Here is a 20,879-nt window from a genome sequence, read left to right as displayed (position 1 = left end):
TTCTTTTTTCTTCCTTTCTTTGCTGAGTACTCTTGGGTTCTGGACACAGTCCCAGGCCCCATCTTTGTACAGTGCTTACAGCCAAGGAAATAAGCAAGCAAATTGACAGATAAATCTGATACATGGTGTTGTGAAAGAGGCAAACGAGAGCTGTGCTCATGAGCAACAGGTGATGACCTAAGGACATCTCATGTTAATTAAAGCCTGCAGGACGAACAAGGGTCAGACCTGTAGAGTGGAGAGATGAGTTAGTCAAGGCGAATGGCGAGTGGGAAGCCCTGCCACTGGGAAGAGTTTAGGACAAGGATGGGGGCTAGCATTGTACCAAAGTGTGGGGATGAGGCACTCAGTAAGGTGAGCAAAGAGAAGCCAAGGTCTAGGCATTGATAGGAGCGGTTCTGTTTTGGTAATAGATGTGAAGAGATTTAAGCAGTGAGGGTAAGCTATTAATATATTTTTTACTTTCTATAAATCCCTGTGTCAGAGCATGAAAATGTAGCACCCGTTGAATCTTTAGGATGCACAGATAGATCAGTGTATCATATCATCTCGAGTTAGTGATTTATAACTGTCAGGGAAGGGAACCCACCTCAGCATCAAGTGGGCATCCTGGAGAACTGGAAGTGTGGCTCAGACCTGCTCCCTGACTTGTGTATAGATTCCATTCTTCCCCAGACTGCTGTGTAGGAGATGGAGTGGATGAGTCAGGCTCTGGGGTGAGGAGTACAGAGAGGGCCATGTAGTCAGAGCAGCCAAAGAGGACTCTCAGGCAGGCCTTTCCATCGGCCTCATTGTGGAGTGTGGACCCCAGCATTCTCCACCCACCTTCCTATTTCTAGTAAGTCTAGAAGTCTCCATCAGTCCCTGTCTCCAGACATTTCACTTCCCCATAGTGCCTTAGGGGTTAAGAAGTAAGTATACAGGATGTTTTTTGGGTCAGTATCAGACACCCAATGAGGAGTATGAGTAGTGGGGTCTGGCTGAGAATGTCTCTCCCACACCAGACTTACAACAGTAGCTGAACACAAAGCCAATTTGGGGCTGAGACATCTATAGACTCCACTCAGAAATACTACAAAAAAAAAAAAGGCTATGGGGAGTGCTGCCTCCTCTTCCCATCAGCCAGGGAGGCTGGATGACTTCCAAAGGACACCAAATCAGGAAGTGTCTAGCTTTGCGGACCTGAGAGCCCTTTCATCCACACCATGTGGCACTCACACTGTCCCAAGGCAGTTTTCAGTGTAGCGCTCTCCCAGAGTCAATGGCTGCTCTGAAGATCCCACAGCCACACCTACAGAGATGCTCAGGAAGCGGTGACTCTGTCCCTCCCTTTGCTTTGTCCTTTTGCTTTATCCTCTTGGGGACACTGAATTCCATTGTCAGCTGTCAGCCTGTTACTTTCTGGCTCTCCAACTCATGTCTTGCAGTCAATGGGCACCAAAGCAATTCCTAACCTTCTTTTCCTGGCCCTCCTGGTCGTGTTAATGACACAGCAGGTTCCTCTGTGCCCTGGCTGGAAGTGGCTGAGTTATCATTGACTTACTCTACTATGTACTCTATGTAGCAAATTAAACTGCTGAGTCCTGTCTAGGTCTTTCTGTGATGTTACTTGTCTCCTCCTCATTGGTACCATCTCTCCTCTGAGTGGGCCAGTGTTACTTCCCTCTCTCAGGGAGCATCCTACTGCACACTCTTACCGTTACCCACCTTCACACTGACTCAAGCTCTTTACCCTCATCCCTGATTTGGCTCCCTTTGCTTTAGAAGTCACAATTCCTTTTCCAGTGCTTCCTGTGCAAGCTAAACCTACCAAGCCCTGTTTTGCTCTCTCTCTCTCTCTCTCTCTCTCTCTCTTTCTCTCTTTCTCTCTCTCTGTCTCTCTTTCTCTCTCTGTCTCTTTTTCTCTCTTTGTCTCTCTTTCTCTCTCTGTCTCTCTCTATCTCTCTCTTTCTTTTCTTTTTTTCTTTTAACTACAGTTGATCTTACAAAAGATGACAAGACCTTCTTAATGTTACTAAATTCTGTCTTTTGTGCAATTATATGCTTGTTCTGGCATTCAGGAGATGGGAGAGTCCTGTGTTATTGGTCTCCTGTTTATTTTTTGCTTCCTCTGACATTTGTACAGTTATGCCTACTAAGCATTGTCCTAAAAGCTTTCCATATGTGAAATAATTTAGCTCTCACAGCAATTCTAATTGAATTTTCATTTTTACCAAGGACAAAACCAATGTGGAAAAGTTGGGTCACTAGCTGGGGCTTTTAAATTGTTTTTTAAAAAAACGAAGTGTGGCAAGGCCAGTATGTGAGTCTGCACCATGCACAATGTGAAGACCCCAGATTCACACTCCCAACCTCTGAGCCCAGGATCACTCCTATCGTCTGCATTCCCAGTACTTGAGTTTGTATTTAGTGTATTTTATAGCCAAAGGGATGTATGTGCACATTGGTGGTCAGAGATACCGACACAGGCGATGTGCACATGTAGCTGCTCTCTGGGGTCAACTGTGGGTGTTGCCCAGGAAGTCACTGTGCAGCTCAGAGGTTCTGCTTCTGTATCTGTGACCTACTTCTTTGTTTGTTTGTTTGTTTGTTTGTTTTTTCTAGTACATGGGCTGCATTGAAGTACTGCAATCAATGAGGTCACTGGATTTTGGAATGAGAACCCAAGTTACAAGGTAAGAGATTAAAACTGGAGGGCCTTTAAGGGGCTGAAGTTTAAAGTCTCCTGCAGGTCTCTAATGAAACCTGCAAAGTCACCCGTGTGGCTAGAAGGGAGGGATGTTCACTGACCTTGATGGCTAGCTTTATCTCCTTATGCAGAAGCTTCAGACCTGTGTGGGAAAGCATTTGGTGTTATACATGAAGACTTACAAAGTGGTTCGTGGTTCAGTCTACAGAAATAACCATTTCCCCTTGTACCAATGTGTTTAAAGGTGTGCCTAGAAATAAGGCATTAAGTGTCTCCAAAGCATCAATGAGGTTGCACAAAATAAGACCAAGCAAGATTTGTACAATGATGTGGGTGAACCTCTACCCAGAGTCACTCCATGTAGCTTGGTTTAAGAAACCAGAGTCCTTGTAATGCTGGACTCAAGTCCCAAACACCAGTACAAGGAGTGCTTTGTGAGGGTCAACTCTAAAACAAGGACAGCTAAGTAACACCAGCTGCCGGGGAAGCTATGCCAGGAGGGAGATGAGGTGAGGGGAGGGAACGGCTTGATAGATGGTTCAGGATGAAGGTTCAGCATCTGTTGGATGAGGTGCCAAGTGTACCTCAGAGGCTTGCCACAGCTCCCATCTGGATCTGTGACTGTGAGCCACCTGTTTAAAGGTCAATGTTCTCATTATCGAGAGGGAATAACCTTTCTTGATGCTCACCTCGTGCAATTCTAGATGTAGAAAGGTCCTGTTATCCCAAAGCCTGAGAAAAAAGACCTTCTCTCCATCTCACAGTATCCAATAATGTGTTAATTCCTATGCTGTGGTTAAAAAAAAAAAACAAAAAAATAAAATAAAAATACCTTATCTCAAAATGTTCTTGGGTTATTCAGACCCAAATATGTCTTTGATATAACAAAGTGACCCATAAATCCCCAGGCTTCCAGGAAATGCAGTGGAGGGCATGTTGAGTTTTCCTCTGCCTTAGAAAACATTCAATTCTGCCTTTCCAAATTTCTCCTGGCCCATTGTTAATACCCCACTTAGAACAGTGCTTAGTGGTCATAACTGCACAAATGTCACAGGAGGAAAAAAAAGAAAAGGAGCTGAAGGCAGAGGTATCCAATCTCTCAAGTGCTGTAACAAGCATATAAAAGCACAAAACACAGAAATTAGTAGCATCGAGCAAGATCTTATCATCTTTTGTGAGATGTCAAACAAATGACATACAATTGTGTTCACGACACCTACCTCAGTCCCTGGGCTGCAGAAGAGGCTTGGTGGTTATTCGTTGACTAAATGTGTGTTTCTACCTGGCTGCAGTTCCTGTCCAGTCGAGGTAGCTGCAGAATTTCTCCCTGTTCATACCCTGCTTTTCACATTCTTATGCTCTTTGGGTGGTCCTCCAAATGACACAGATTCTAGACTACTTTCTACCCAGTTAACCTATGTAGGCTTCATTTACAGGGTCCCCCCCACCTGAGAAAACACTTCCTGGGATCCTTCCTACAGCTGCCAGGAGGAGGGTTGATCTGAGGTTGCCTGGGGTGGGTGCTCAGGACAAAACAATGTTCCCACCTGAGCGCTACAGTCTGAAAGCACCCCCATTGATACATTGAAGCTTATTTGATGGTGTGATAGTGTTAAAAGAGGATGCCTTTTGGTGGTGTTTATGCCACAAAGACAGAGCTTTTCTTGTACATGGAATTAGTGTCCTTTTCAAAGAGGTACAGGGAGCTACCAGCCCTTTCTTCCACATGAAGATACAGCAAGGGGTTCTCTTCTATGAAAGGAGATGCTGCTTAGAACTGAGTCTGCTGGAACGTTCATCTTGGACTTCCCAGCTCCCAGGACCATAAGAAATACATTCCGATGTGAAATTCATAAATTTCTCTGTTTCGGTATTTGTTATAGAAGCAGGAGCTGCAGATAGAGACAGAAAACTTACTTTCTGTTCACCTGTCTGTTTATACACAGACCCCCTGCTTCACCGGAGCATGTATAAAGAGCCTACTTAGTGCCTGAAACCGCTTAAGCATTATGGGTCCTACATGAGTAAGACAAGGGCCCACTCACACGGAACTTAACATTCGAGGTGGGAGACAGACTATTCAAGGGATGTAGCTATATGATGTGCTTGCAGGTAACAACCGGTTCTATTACTCTAACAATAGTGCTCAAGAGACGACCTGTGAGCAGAGCACTTCCAAACTTTATTGTTTCTAGTTATACAGATACCAAATAGTTATTAGAACATTAAGACACACATGAGAGGAAAGACAGCTTACAATTCTACCCAGGTCATATCTGTCATTTTGCTTTCAGAATATCTTTCCAAGCCCTTTCTTCTACACATGAGATTACAGAAATATAAATATATTGTATAATATCTCTACCACACTAATATTTTTCCTAGAGTTCCAATTTTTTATTGTAGTTAAATATATAAAATAAATTTACTATTTTAACCATTTTTTTTTAAGTTCAGGAAATGTATCTTGATTCACACTGTTGTATAATCACCAGCAGCATCCACCCCCAGATGTATTCATCTCCTCAGACTAACATCCTGGATCCATTAAACACTAACTCCTGGCTGCCTTCCTCTCTACCCCCACAGTCTCTGCTAACTACTTTTCTGTTTCATTCTCTGTAATCTTCACTAGTTCAAATAGTTTATTTATTTATTTTTTATGGTTTTAGAGCTTTATTGTAGAAAACAGAAAGGTAGAAAAGTAGAGGCTGGCCATGACCACTTGGAGAGAGGGGGAAGAGAGGGGGAGGAGAGGGAGCAAGAGGTGAGGGTAAGAGACAAGAAAGAGAGCCCAAATAGTTTATTTTTATTTGTTTGTTTGTTTTTTTGAGACAGGGTTTCTCTGTGTAGCCCTGGCTGTCCTGGAACTCACTCTGTAGACCAGGCTGGCCTTGAACTCAGAAATCCGCCTGCCTCTGCCTCCCAAGTGCTGGGCTTAAAGGTGTGTGCCACCACAGCCCAGCTACTAGTTCAAATAGTTTAAATGTTTGGAAAGTTTTTGATTTGTATTGGTAGTGTGCTCAAAACAGTATAGGTTATATTCTTACTTACTAGCCAATTATTATTTAAAAAATACACATACACATGCATATGTATATGTATATAAACATATGTGTGTGTGTATGTATATGATGTATATGTATCTATTCTAAGAGCTGGTTCCTACTTGGTCTAATATGTACAAGACCCTGAATTTGATTCCCAGCACTACCAAAACAAATAAACTGACAGACAGACGAACCAAAGTGAAAGAAAGAAAACATTACCATCAGCACCATCACCAACAACATACTTCATGATAACAACCCAAGGAGGCAATCCAATCTCCGTGAATTCAAGGCCAGCCTGGTCTACATGGTGAGACCCTGTGTAAAGAAAAACGTTTGAAAGGTATTTTTACATTTTCCTCCAGAAGAGCTCACATTTTGCTGATAATAATGCCAACTTTTTGAAAACTTTCTCGGAAAATGCAGGTCTTGTTGGGCTATTCTTTATGTGGCTATGAGCTTGGGTATTAGTATGCAATAATAGATTTACCCAATGTATCACTTGCATGGGAATATTTTATCACAGTCCAGAAACTTTCTGTTAGGTCCCCTTCTCCCATGGACATTAGAGTCATCCATCTTGAAGTCTCATCAAGCCCATGAGCCAGTGGTTTATACCTCTTATAGGATCAGAATAAGAAACTGGCTCCCTTTGACTGCAGCATCTACCCTCCCCCTCGGCTCTTGAGTGCTTGCTCACTCTTCTCTTTCCTTATTTATTTATTTATTTATTTGCCTTCTTTCCTTGTTTTTTTTTGTCTTGACATCTGTGTCCGTGTCCCATGTGCAATGCCTGGTGCTGTGTCCCATGTGCAATGCCTGGTGCTGTGTCCCATGTGCAATGCCTAGTGCTGTGTCCCATGTGCAATGCCTGCTGCTAGTGGAGACCAAGAGGATCAAATCCCTTGGGACTGGAATTACCGAGAGTTGTGAACTACCGTGTGGGTACTTGGAATAGAACCAGAGTCCTCGCTGGGCAGTAGTGGTGCAAACCTTTAATCCTAGCACTTGGGAAGCAGAGGCAGGGGGATTTCTGAGTTCAAGGCCTGGTCTACAGAGTGAGTTCCAGGGCTACACAGAGAAACCTTGTCTCAAAAAACCAAAAAAAAAAAAAAAAAAAAAAAAAAAAAAAAAAAAAAAAAAGAACCAGAGTCCTTTGAAAGAGCAGCCGTTGTGCTTAATCACCGAGCCATCTCTCCATCCCCTCTCTCCTAATTCTTATCCTGGGGCCTCCAGCCCTGATGCTGGCCCAGATCTCAGTCGTTAGAAAGAGAAGATTTACACAAAAGGACAGGGAAGCAGGCATTTCCTGCTGGTACAAAGAAACAAGATTATTAAGGGATCAAAAGGACACAGTTGCATTTGTCTTCAACATATCTGGAAACCAGAAAGAAATGGAAAGGAGGGAAGGGGAAACCGAAAGGCTTGTGGTGGACAGTCCGATCATTTGCTCTCCTCCATAAAAATGCCCTCTCTGTGATTTAAAAAATCAGCTAGATGGAAAAACACAGAGACAAGTCAGAAATTGAGTCATTAATACATGAAGTCCAGTTTCCTCCCCTGGATTAACTATCTACATAATAACAAAAGAACCAGCCTTCACTTTCCTTAGGGTGCCTTGTCGTGCAGGTCTGGTTGGAAACCTGCCAGGCAGTGGAAGATTCAGATGCACCAGGGTAAACCCAAGAAACAGAGCCAGGGACAATGCTTGGCTTTCATCCTAAAGAACAGAACTTGATATTTTGAGTTTAAAAGATATTGCGGAGGCCATGTGTCTTAGATATGAAGAGACACCATGGCTATAAACTTATAAAAGGAAGCATTTAATTGGGGGCTTGTTTAGAGTGTCAGAGGGTGAGTCCAGGACCATCATGACAGAGAGCAAGGCAGGAAGCAGAAAGAAACAGTGGCTGGGGTCTCACACCTTATCCTCCATTTATCCTCCAGAGAGAGTGAGACTGAGCCTTGAGTGAGCTTTTGAAACCTCAAAGCCAGCCCTCAGTGACACACCTCTTCCAACAAGGCCACACTTTCCAATCCTTTCCAAAAAGTTCTACTAACCATGAACCAAACATTCAAATATATGAGCCCATGGGGGTCATTCTGATTCAAACCACATGATGACACCACGTTTGGTTCATCATCATGGTACATAATAAGCCCAAGGTGCAAGGCCTCTACCCGTGTGTCACAGTCCTTCCTTCCCTGTATTCGTAGTTCATATTTGAGAATCTAACCAGCTATGCTAACCCAACAGTGCAGGACCAGGCTACTTTGTTGTTCAAGGGGCAGCTAGGAGGAAATGGCTCACAGTGAAAGACATCAATTACAGAGGGCTTTCTGAGAGAAATGGAGTTCTCGAACAGCGAGCCTGCAAGTTCGACTTGCTGTCTTGACAACTTCGATGCTTTGACATCTCTGTGTACATTTTGCTGTGGATTAAACCTCTGGATCTGGGCAAAAAAAGCGCAGGTTTAGCCACTGAGGCCCATGGACAGTTCCTCGAGCTTCTGTTTGGACTGATCAAGACACTTCGTTATCAACTATTCTTGGGTTTGAGGGCTCGCTCCCTTAGTGTGGGGCCACCCATATGGTGGATAGATGTCTTAGTTACTATTTTATTGCTGTGGAGACACAGCAGTGGGTGAGGAAACTTACAAAGGAAGACATTTAATTGGGGGCTTGGTTACAGTTTCAGAGGGTTAGTCCGTGAGCATGGCAGGGAGCATGGCAGCAGACAGACAGACATGGTGCTGGAGCCGTGGCTGACAGCTTATGTTAGATCTGCAAGTTCAAAGCAGAGTGAGACACTGGGCCTGGTATGAGCTTTTGAAACCTCAGAGCCCGCCCCCAGTGACACACCTCCTCCAACAAGGCCACACCTCCTAATCCTTCCAAACAGTCCCACCAACTAGGGACCAAGCATTCAAATGTATGAGCCTATGGGATCCATGCTCATTTGAGCTATCAGTAAATATTGATTGCTTTTTGGTAATGTGACTGTGAAGTTCTTCAAACCTTCATGCTCATTCACAGTTAGAAAAAGGAAAAAAAGATAAAGAGAACCTAAGACATGGGATCTGAACTCTTGAAATGAACCAGAGTTCGAGAAATTGCCCTGGGGAAATTGTTCAGGTCCTTAGTGCCTCCATGCAGTATTTGGCCTATTGATGCTGTGCAGATGTATTTTGGCATAAAGGAAAAGAATAGGTGTACCACAGGTTCCCCAGTCTGGTTTAATGGGCTTGAGGTCTGGAAAGGTGGCTGTGAGCAAGAGAGTGACTTCTCAGTGTGACAGGCTGTGCCCCGATGTCTTTCTGAGTGAAGGGACCAGATGTGGTGTCCAGTTATCAAGCAGCGGCCAGAAGTTTATTATTAATTAGTAGATACTGTCATCAGCATTTTCATCATAGAGATGCTAACACTCATAAGCTAAATGTTACTGTGCTTAGAGGCAGTGAGGAGTTTCCAAAGGTCAGCTCCCATGTCAGTAAATGGTAGTTGTGGACCGGGTCTGCTCACTCTTCACCTCTGAGGGAGAACATTTTGAGGGACAAATCTTAGGAAAATGTTAGAGGCCAGATGTGACAGAGTAGCAAGACATGTAATTCTCAGTTGGAAGTGGGCTTGGCTTTCAAATGTCAGACTCACTTAAGTGTGAGCTCTCTCTAAAACATCTTCACAAGGCTTGTAGATCTACAGCCAAGAATAGTTAGAGTTCATTTCTCATCTCAACTAAAGAGAGGGAAAAATAAGCTTAGACACATATTCTCTGTAGATCAGGCTAGCTCCAAACTCAGAGATCTGCCTGCCTCTGCCTTCCAAGTGCTGGTATTAAAGGTGTGAGCTGCCACCATCTGCCCACATAAAAGGAGTTGTTAGAAAAAGATTGTTGGAGCATGCCCCTGGAAGTTTTGACTCCAGCCTTTGCAGGTCTAAGGTCCTGGGTGACATTGTACTACTGGTTCAGGGACCACACTTTGAGAGTCAGATGCAAAGGATGCTGCCTATTCGGTGATTTGAAAATGATGTCACCAGTTAGATGTATGTCACATAAAAAGCCCTTATTTTTGAACAGGTGTATTTGGCATACCTTAATGAAGGTTAGTTGATAGTAAAGCCCATTCTACCCACCAAAAAGTTTCCTTCTTTGTCAATCCACAAAATAAATAAAAAACAGAATGAGAAGTGGAGATATGGTTCCATGATTAAGAACACTTGTGGCTCCCAGCATCCATACAGGTCACTGTCGCCACATAACCATTCATAATTCCAGTTCCAGAGACTCCAACACTCTGTTCTGACCTTTGTGGGCTAAAGTCAACCTCCTGCCTGATTTTTACCTTGCCACCTTGTCAGCCCAGAGTGATTTGAAAACTTTTAACTAGTTTAAAAGAAATCAAGAGAAAAATATTTTGTGCTATGTAGAAATTAAATAGCAGTGCCTGTGAACGTTGTTGGCATTACAACCATGCCTGTTTGTTTACGTGTTATTTGTGCCTTTATACACTTTTTAAATTGCTTATGGTTGTTTTTAAAGCCATAATAGCAGAAATGTGACAGATTGAGAAGCCTAAAGTATTTACCATCTGGACTTTTTCAGAAAAGATTTTTAGACTGCTGTCCTTGAATACTTGCAACAAGATTGGAAACTTGTAGACCCATAATAGGGAAACTGAGGCAGGAACAGTAGGAATTCAAACTTATCCTCAGTTATAGCTAAGGATAGTTTGAGTGCAGCCTTGGCTATGTAAGACTCTGTTTCGAACACAAAGAATCAAACAAAAACCTCACAAGCCTAAGGTCTAGCCTGCATTAACTAAATGAGAATGCCAGAAGTTAAGATGTCTGCAATGTGTGCTAACACTCCCTGGTATTTCTGCTCTGCACAGCTAAGAGTGAGAGGTGGGGCTTAGAGCCTGCAAGCATTTGGAGGGGCAGATGGAGGCCTCTCTGCCCCCAAGCTGCTTGTTAAAAGAGAGAATTCAGGTCACTGTCACCACCTGTGTATGACAGGGTGATGAGACCAAAGAGGGTCAGAACTTAAGGAAAAAAAAAATCCCTGTCCCTGAGCAGGCTGGGAAAAGCTAGGGGGAGAATCATACCAAATATCTGTCCTAGATTACAAGGTAACTGAATGAAAACAAATTTTCTCCATAATGAACTATCATTAAGTGTACAGACAGTACAGTCCTCCTACCCCAGCCTCTAGAACAGGTGTCCTAATTCCTTCATACCCACAAACACAGGCATTTGGTCAAAACTGGAGGGCTGAACAGTCACCCTGTGCAGTGTGGCCAAGGGAAGGTTTCACCATCCGTGCCATGAGATGTACTTTGAAGCCACTTGCACAGTTTCTTAAGCTGCAGGTTGCTAGGCCCCAGCCCAGATGTGCAAAGCCAGTGTCTCTAAGAACAGCTTCTGACACCTGCACTTAAGCCAGCTACCAGTGGACTGCTCAGACCCTCTCAACTCAGTCACGGCTCACGTAAATGACTGTGACGAGTTCTTAGCAGATTTGCAGATCAAGGTCATTCTCCACTGTTCACCACTGTGGACTTAACTAGCCATCCCAGGTGGCAACTCCTCTCAGGGCTACATACGTACAAGTTGAAATGATGGCGCTCCTACATGACGTCCACATGACAGACATTAACATGACACTTATGGCAGATATGCCAACTGTGCTTCAGGAGAGCTCATTCTTTGAAAGGGAGGATGTAACAAAAGCTATACATCCATTCTGTCAGTTAGTATCTGAATATTACAGGCATCTCTGTGGCAAACTGTTCAAAGTGAGATTAATCGGGACCAAATCTTCCTTCTTTGAAGATCGGCCTAAGTTTTAGAAGCACATACTCATTTATAAGGAATTGGGGTAAATAAAGTGTCCGGCTGAATTAGCTGACCTTAGTTTTAAAAATTAAGCTCTTTTTCAACCATCAAATCCAGACACTATTGTGGATGCTGGCAAGTGCTGGCTGACAGGAGCGTGATATAGCTGTCTCCTGAGAGGCTCTGACAGTACCCGACTAATACAGAAGTAGAGGCTCACAGCCATCCATTGGACTGAGCACAGGGTCTCCAATGAAGGAGCTAGAGAAAGGATCCAAGGAGCTGAAGGGTTTGCAGCCTCTTAGGAAGAACAACAATATGAAGTAACTAGTACCCTCAGAGCTCCCAGGAACTAAATCACCAACCAAAGAGTACACATGGTGGGACTAAGGGCTCCAGCAGCATATGTAGCAGAAGATAGCCTAGTCAGTCATCAATGGGAGGAGAGGCCCTTGGCCCTGTGAAGGTTCTATGACCCAGTGTAGGGGAATGCCAGGACCAGGAAGTGGGAGAGGGTGAGTTGGTGAGCAGGGATGGGGGGAGGGAACAGGGGTTTTTGTTTGTTTGTTTTTGTTTTTTTGTTTTTGTTTTTATTTTATTTTTTTCCCAGAGGGGAAACTGGGAAAGGAGATATCATATGACATATAAATAAAGAAAATATCTAATAAAAAGAGAAATTATATGGACTCCACAAAAAAAAAAAAATTAAGCCCTTGCCTCCCTCCCTTTCTGCAGAGCTAGTAATCAAGCCTATGCCTTCTACGTGCAAGGCCAGTACTTTGACACACCTGGAGCCCAGGAAACATGGTGCTGACAGTCACACAGAAATTCAATGCAATCTCTAACTCCAAAGCCCAAAGATTTATAATACTTTACATATTTTATGTAGAGCAGACTTGTTTTAAGGAAGCCCAGGATATCCCAAAGTAAAAGGAAACGCATTTGGATTGACAATTTTTTGTTTGAACCAGTCCTATTTCTTTATCACCAGGATCACAAGGCTTAACTATTCGCAAACCCCATGAGCCATGAGTTTGTGGGTGTAAGTGTTCAAATATGGCACTCTTACAATCATATGGCACTCTAGCAAGAAAGCATGGTAAAGGAGTGCTGGAAATCATAGGTATCCTATCAGTTTGAGAGACTTGGGAAAATGTGTTAGGAGAGAATGATTTTTCCACCGAGTTCTATTTCGATTCATGGGTCCACATTTGCATAGGAGCCCAAAGAAAAGCCCAGAGTAGACAGAGCAACCCATGTACAATGAACTGGGTCAGGTTGCCAAAGCACTTTGGAGTCAGATTTTAAGCATAATTCAATTTAAGCCGACAGAATGGGGTGATAAGTCAGTGTGAGTAAATGCTGGGCACTCTGAAAGGCTTTATTTGACGGAGCTGAGACCAGAGAGGCCAGTTTCTAAAGTGAAAGGGTATATTTTAAGAGCTGGGTGTACCTTCCTTGGGCGCTGTCGATGCGATGCCCGTTGATAACAGCTCAGAGGAGTGTGAAGCCTTCCACTGTTCCTCAATCTGCCGCCCTGACTGCAGTCATTGTGTTCTTATCGCTGCCGAGTAGGCGAGCTCCGGTCTAAAGTGTCCTGTCTGAGGGCTTTTCACGGCCACTCTTTCTTTTCACCAAGCTGAACAAAAATGAACACATAGGTTACCAAGTCTCGATGTTTTGTAGGAAAAGATTTCCCCAGGACGATCCCTATAGCTTAAGGAGCCACGGGTGCAAGTGTCACCGCAAGAAGGCTGCTGTAGGGAGGCGGCCAGTCATTGTTTAGGGATTCACGCGGGCGAGCAAAGGCAGGGAAGGCCCCTGGAAATTACAAGCAATTCTATTTCTCTTGAGCATTTTTGACAATAATCTGCAAAGCTTTTTGCTCTGATTGAAATTTGAGTCTTGTGTCTGTTTGCTTGGACAAAACTAAGGTGGACAGGGGAGAGTAGACATAGTCTCTCTCTCTCTCTCTCTCTCTCTCTCTCTCTCTCTCTCTCTCTCTCTCTCTCTCTCTCTCTCTCTCGGGAGGATGAAGAATCTTGATTCCTACTGGGCTCGTTACCTGGGTTCTCCATACTTCTGGATTTCTTATTTACTGAAGAAGCGCATTTTCACTAGGCAAAAGCTTTGCCCAGTGGCTCCTCCCCCACAGATCGTACGGCAGTGTCTGGGACTGTGCTGCTGTCTCTCAAACTTGAAAGGCAGTGAGGGAAACTGCTAGGCAATATGGCTTCCACAGGAGGACAACTGTTTAAAGGACTAAAGATGTAGGAAAAAAACTAACTGAAGTCCTCCAGTGGTCAGGGTCTGTAAAGAAAGATGGCTTTGTTTGGATGATTAGTTTGGACTTTGCAGAGATAGGCAAAATTTCTTTCTTTTTTTTTTTTTTTTTTTTTTTTTTTTTTTTTTTTTTTTTTTTTTTTGTCTTCTGGCGTGGGCGGGGTTTTGCAGCAACAGTAAACCTTCAGCTGCGTTCTCATTTGCTTACATCAGCCCACTCTGTCTTTCCTTCTCACGTGGAGAGTCAATGAACAAAGTGGCTACTGTTGATGCTGTGGTCATAGTCAGTCTCTCTCTCTCTCTCTCTCTCTCTCTCTCTCTCTCTCTCTCTCTCTCTCTCCCTCCCCCAGTGTGTGTATGTGTGTGTGTGTGTGTGTCTGTGTGTGTCTGTGTGTGTCTACCAACTCCAAAAGGCCTGTGCAATAAAGCTGGCTGGGGTATGCAGGCTGACACAGCCTGGCATTCTGGGCCCTGGGAGAGATCCCTTCCTGTCTGTCCCCTCTGCCTGTCTACAGTCGATGCCTTGGGCTCAGGGTGTGGCTGAGGCTCCCAAAGTCACAAGAGTCATGCTTGTCCTTGACAGTGTTGCAGTTAATTTTTTGGTCCCCTCCTCAGGGACAGAAAAGATCTTTGTGGAAAAGGCAACAAAATGTAGCCAACGTAGGCGCCTTTGTATCCCGTGACTGGGATTCTGGGTTAGTCAACACAGATTTATCAGCAAAGAAAGCAGAAATGTGAGAGATTATTTGGAAGCAGTTTCGAAAATGTTTTTCTGGGAGGCCAGGGTGGGAAACAGATCTTTAAGATTGAATAGTTTGTACAACAAGTCTGCTTAGGGAGAGACAGCTCATGGTTCATTTTAGAGTCTCAAATCCAAAGTGAGAGAGAGAGAGAGAGAGAGAGGGAGGGAGGGAGGGAGGGAGGGAGGGAGGGAGGGAGGGAGAGAGAGAGAGGGAGAGAGAGGGAGAGAGAGAGAGAATAGTCCAGGCCGGCTCTGAACTTTCATCAATTCCCCTGCCTCTGCCTCACAAGTGCTGAAATTATATAATTATATTTAAGTGCCATCATCACACACGTCCACAGAGAAGTCTTCCTGAAAACAAGCTTACAGGCGCAGACAGGGGCTCCTTATTCTTTGGAGGACAGTGACAGTCAGAGATCTTTGCACTCTAAGAAGCCAGAGAAACCTCACCTGGCCGATGTCACGTGACTGCACCTTGCACAAGTGCACCTGCCAGGGCCGGGAGACCGCTAGTCAACTTCGACAGCCTGTACTGAGAAGACCTCTGCTGCCATTTTCCCTTAACAGTTTCTCACAGCCTTGCTGCTGGGAAGGTTGTCCCAGGGCGGCCCATATCTCTCTGTTGGGGTATTTGCAAGAAGGAACGACCAACACACACTGCCCCAGTCCCAGAGCTGGAGGCTCTCAACTCCTGTTTCCTCCCTGCCAAGTGTGGGCTGGGATCTGCTCCCTGTCTCTGGCATCATTCACTGTCTTATTAGAAGACGGTAAAATTTGAATTTGTTCAAGTTCAGATTCCTCTTTACAAAATGGAGCCAAGTACTTGCCTTGAAATGGTCTTGGTGAGATTGAAGTTGCTAATGCACACAGAGACCAGATCAGAGTGGGACCAGCAAAGCAACCCTGGCCGCCAAAGGTGTCAGTTCATTAACCCCAGCATGCTGGTGAGTCAGGAATTCAGAGCCAGCCTGAGCAACACAGTGAGACCTTGTCTCAACCAATAACAAAACAAGTAACAACCAGCAAAAACATTTTAAAAAGATTGTTTATCCAACCAACTTCATATGGAAATAAAACATCATTTATATTGCTTATGTTTAAATACAATAGAATCAGAAGCAAGATATAATGATCAAAGGCTTGAAAGATGGCTTAACTTGTTTACAACACTTACTGCATTTTTAGGAGATCTGGGTTCAGTTCGCAGCACCCACATGGCCCTTCACAACTGCCTGAACTCCACTTCCAGAGGATCTGATGCCGTCCTTCTTCTGACCTCTGTGAACTTCTGCACATCTGTGGTATACATCCACACTCAGACACATATCCATAAAAATAAAATAAATAATAAACATTTAAAAGAAAGAGACAGAATAAATAACAAGCCACCAACACCAATAAACAGCCTAGTTAGTGTTTATAAGCCTGTTTGGTATTTTTGGAGATGATGTGGCGACGTAGCCCAGGCTGGCTGTGAACTCACAACCTTCTGCCTCAGAGACCAAGCGCTGGGCTCACAGGCTGAAAGCAGTTTGGACAGGATGGATGGAACCCGCATGTCACACTCCAATGTCTGAATGTCGCCAGCATGTCAGATTTGAATGTCCACTGCCTTCTACAGATCTCCTCCTAGTATTTCTGTCATTGGCACATGTAACATCCCAAACCACTGTATCTAGCCTTTACATTTCATCTGTCACTTAATTGTGGGTTAGTGTTTTTACTCTAAAACAAAAAGTGTCTGCTATGTTCACAGAGTATTCAACTATTTCCATCATGTTGTCTCCTGTCAAATTCTTGGTAAACTTCATATTGGTTACTTTAAAATGTTTTACACTTATTATTATTTATTGTATATTTGTGTGGGGATGTGCATGCCCTGGTGCACTTGTGGGGGTCAGAGGGCAACTTGCAGGGTCAGTTCTCTACTTCCAACCTGTGGATCCCAGGGATTGAACTCAGGACATAAGGCTAGGCAGTAAATGTCTTTCCTGAGTCACCTCAAAGATCCAATATTTGTAATATTTTATCAAATTACTCCTTAGAATGGGGATGCCCTTAACAATGAATAAATATACAACTCATTTTTCATAAAAGCTGATCTTGTGTGGTCTTGTTTTCTAATTTAAATGTGCATGAGATATCTTGTAGTTTTTAATTTTCAATTTTAAAATCAGAATGAGGGCTGGAGAGAGTGGTTAAAGAGTACCGACTGCTCTTCTTAGAGGTCCTGAGTTCAATTCCCAGCAACCACATGGTGGTTCACAACCATCTCGTAATGGAGTCTGATGCCCTCTTCTGGTGTGTCTGAAGACAGCTATAATGTACTCATATACATAGAATAAATAAATAAATCATTAAAAATGTTAAAATCAGAATGAATATGACCCCCCCTTGAGTTATTTGACACAGTGTCTTGCTATGTAGCTCAGGCTGGTCTAGAACTGAAGACCCTCCTGGCTTAGTCTCCCAATTGCTTAGACTATGAAGCTACTGTACCTTGCTTTGTTTTTTAAGACTAAACTTTCCTGGTGTTGTGTAAGTGGTTTAATTCAGGGGATAGCTACTATGGTCCATCAGCCAGCTCTGTCCAGCTCTTATTCCTAAAAATAAAATGTTATTGGCACGCAGGCGACTTCATTTGTTTATACATTGTCTCGGGCTTCAGAGTTCATTTGTTTATATATTGTCTCGGGCTGCGTTTTGTTGGAACTAAACAGTAACACATTTGCTATCTGGCCTTTAACAAAGCATTTTGAACTGCTAATCTGTCTCTCAACTGCTCACTGCTGTTTCCCACACCGGGCCCCTGCACTGTCACGTATGTGAGCTCCCTACACCCAGGGCCCCTGCACTGTCACATGTGTGAGCTCCCTGCACCCAGGGCCCCTGCACTGTCACATGTGTGAGCTCCCTGCACCCAGGGCCCCTGCACTGTCACGTGTGTGAGCTCCCTGCACCCAGTCCTTCTCTTTGCTCCTGCTTCGGGGTCTGTCATTCCAGTGCCCACTCTGCCAGCATGGTTCACTTTGTGAGAGGGACCATTCCCTTCAAGTCAGATTCACAATGCTAATCTTACCAGAATATACTAGAATATGCATGAGAATCAGAGTATTTGGGAAAGCATTTTGTGAACCTATAAGGTATTCTATAAAGGCAGCGACTTCTAACATTAATTAGCAATGACTGTATGTAGCAGCATCAACCTCCATCCCTGTTTCTACTGTTACTTCAAACTGCTTACTCAGCACTCTCATTGGCTCCTGGAGAGTAGACAGTCCTCCATTTCTTATAAAATACTCTATTGAATTCTATAACACAGTGAGAGGAGCCTACATGAGTTATTTTTGTAGTACTAGAGGTCAGTTTGGACCAATGATAAGAATTTCATCAACTCAAATGATCATTTAAATGACTATAATATCAAACAACCAACCAAATGAAAAAGTCCAACCTTCTGCATTATCCTTCTGTTAAATCAGAGAACAAAGGTTGGAATGTTCCTCTCAAGAGAATATACTAAACCAGAGACCAGCTCTGTTCTTCAGTGAGAGGAAACATAAGCAGTTATGTGGGGGGAAAGTTTCCTTTACTCAGAGAAAAGTGGAGATTCTGGGCTAGAACACGTTATAAGAAATGATACCCAGAAACTTTGGAAGTTCTGCCTACTTTTGCAGAGAGTTCTCTAGAACACTGAGCTCCAACCCGTCCCAACTATGGCTTTTTAGAAGCATGTCTGCAGTGTTGCTCTGAAGGTCCCTCCCTTTCTATAAAATATGCTAAAAAGCTATAATACACCATTGTATGGATGTGTAGATGTGGTTTGTTCCTTTTAACAATGATCTTTTACCTTTGCATTGTGAACAGGCAGGTGTGATATAGTAAAAGCCTGGTCAGGTAAGGATGCTCAATCCTGGGCCAGAAGCTTCTCATCACGGTTGCCTTTCTGGGGAGGAGAGTGCCTGCTCCTTCAGTACCTCCATTAACCAGCGATGCTAATTTATTTATAGTGGTGCCGGTTCCTCAGGAAGTACAGTATACAGTAAGGTCAGAAAATAAGCATGGGAGAGAACTCGATATTGATTTTCTTCTGCTCTGTGAAATTACATGAAAGTTCAGTGGCTGGTAGGAGTAACGGAGTCAATAGAGCTCCATTTGAGACCACCTTGAAGTTCAGTGCTTTTCCCATCCCTTCCAAGCTTCCTCTACGGTCAGATTCATTCATATTTAATTGCCTTTAGTGGTGAAGTAGTATGACTTCTATTCACAATGCTATGGTGAGGATTTTGCTCGGGGTAGAGTTGTGATGTATGTCCAGAAAAGAATGGTTTGCCTTTGCTTGTTAAAAATCGACAACACAATGAAATAAATCTAAAAATCCAAAGGGCAAAACAAAATCAATAACGGAAATCACAGGACTCCCTGTAAGACAAATTTTCAGAATTAGAGTGTTGCCAATTCTTTCTGAGTTTGAACTACAGAAAAACTAGGCATAGTACCTTGTGGTGTGGGTCTGAGAGAAAGCCGTTAAGTCAGCCACACCACTATCCCATCTGTACACTCTGAATATTGTTCTTGATCACTTACAGATTACAGGTAGAATGTTAAGACTCTCTGTGGTTTTTGTCTTTAGGGAAGCAATAAGCCGTGTGTGTGAAGCTGTCCCCGGGGCCCATGGAGCCATTAAAAAACGAAAGGTGAATATCTACACGAGCCTCTCCCTTTCTGTCCCTTTAACTATGGCAAAACTGGTGTCAGAGTAATCATTCTATTCCTGAGCTTCTTTAAATTTTTTTCATTTGTGACCTTTTTTGCTTGAGAATTTTGTGTGTGTGTGTGCATATTTGAATGGGTACGTGGTTGTATGTGTATGCTCATGGTGGTAGAGGCTCAAGCATTCTCCTTTGACATTTATTTATATTTATTTATTTATTTATTTATTTATTTATTTATTTATTTATGAGATGGGGTCTTTCACTGTCTTGGACTTGCCACGTAGGCTAGGCTAGCCAGCCAGTGAATTCAAGGAATCTATCTCTGCCCTCCCACTGTGGAAATCCAAGTACATATAACACACACATAAGTGTGTGTGAGTGTGTGTTTGTGTGTGTGTCTGTGTGTTGTCTGTGTGTGTCTATGTGTGTGTGTGAGTGTGTGTCTGTGTGTGTATGTCTGTGTTGTCTGTGTATGTCTGGGTGTGTATGAGTATGTGTGTCTGTGTGTCTGTGTCTGTGTGTCTGTGTGTCTGTGTGTGTGTCTGTGTCAGTGTATGTCTGTGTGTGTCTGTGTGTGTGTGAGTGTGTGTGTCTGTGTGTGTGTCTGTGTGTGTGTCTGTGTGTCTGTGTGTGTGTCTGTGTGTGTGTGTCTGTGTGTGTGTGTCTGTGTGTGTGTGTCTGTGTGTCTGTGTGTCTGTGTGTGTGTCTGTGTCAGTGTATGTCTGTGTGTGTCTGTGTGTGTGAGTGTGTGTGTCTGTGTGTGTGTCTGTGTGAGTGTATGTGTGTCTGTGTCTGTGTGTGTCTGTGTGTGTGAGTGTGAGTGTGTCTGTGTGTGTGAGTGTGTCTGTGTGTGTGTGAGTGTATCTGTGTGTGTGAGTGTGTGTGTCTGTGTGTGAGTGTGAGTGTGTGTGAGTGTGAGTGTGTGTGTGTGTGTGTGTGTGTGTGTGTGTGTGTGTGTTTGGAGGGTGGAACTTGGGCCCTTGAGTTTGGATGTTCCCAGGCTGCGTTACCTCCCCAGCCTGAGAGTTTACATGACCCCAGCTATAGAGTTATTATTATTTTAAAGCAATTCTCTGGGGTGGAGAGATCACTTAGAATGTAAAAGCACTTGACACATTAAAAAAAAAAAGAAGCAAACAACAACAATAAAACCTGATGACTTAAATTCTATCCCTGGATCACATGGTGGAAGGATAGAAGCAGCTTCTTTTACCTCCACATGTGTGATGTGACGTGCACATGCCCACACTCATAAAAACACATGTACAATGACAATAATAAATAAAAAATAAAAATTGTTTGATATACATGTAATTTATGAAAACATTTATTAATGGTGAAAGCGAATTTGCATACTTATGAGAAGAATGTGCTTATTTGTTTTTATATTAAAGAGTTAAATTTGGGCTAGATATTTGATAATGCAGGATTTAGACCATTGTATACATTCTTTAGATTTGATAAACGTTTTGTGATGCCCATGCTGAGAACTTCATATAAATACATAGTACCAAAATGGCAGAAGTATGGCTACAGCCATTTCAGAAATTGTCAGAAATTTTGAC

The 20,879-nt window shown here is 43.4% G+C and overlaps 1 protein-coding gene across 1 annotated transcript in view; it reads left to right on the top strand.

Annotated features, from left to right (window-relative positions):
• The window catches only part of Shc4 (SHC adaptor protein 4), a 95,153-nt gene that overhangs the window by 25,464 nt on the left and 48,810 nt on the right, over nt 1-20,879 (top strand). Inside the window, exons 2-3 of the mRNA XM_031371753.1 lie at nt 2,605-2,675; nt 19,233-19,296. Of these exons, the coding sequence (XP_031227613.1) occupies nt 2,605-2,675; nt 19,233-19,296 (135 nt within the window). The remainder of the gene's footprint in view (nt 1-2,604; nt 2,676-19,232; nt 19,297-20,879) is intronic.

Source organism: Mastomys coucha, unplaced genomic scaffold (genome assembly GCF_008632895.1).
Source record: "Mastomys coucha isolate ucsf_1 unplaced genomic scaffold, UCSF_Mcou_1 pScaffold15, whole genome shotgun sequence".
NCBI lineage: Eukaryota > Metazoa > Chordata > Mammalia > Rodentia > Muridae > Mastomys > Mastomys coucha.
This window is presented reverse-complemented; position numbering and strand designations above follow the sequence as displayed.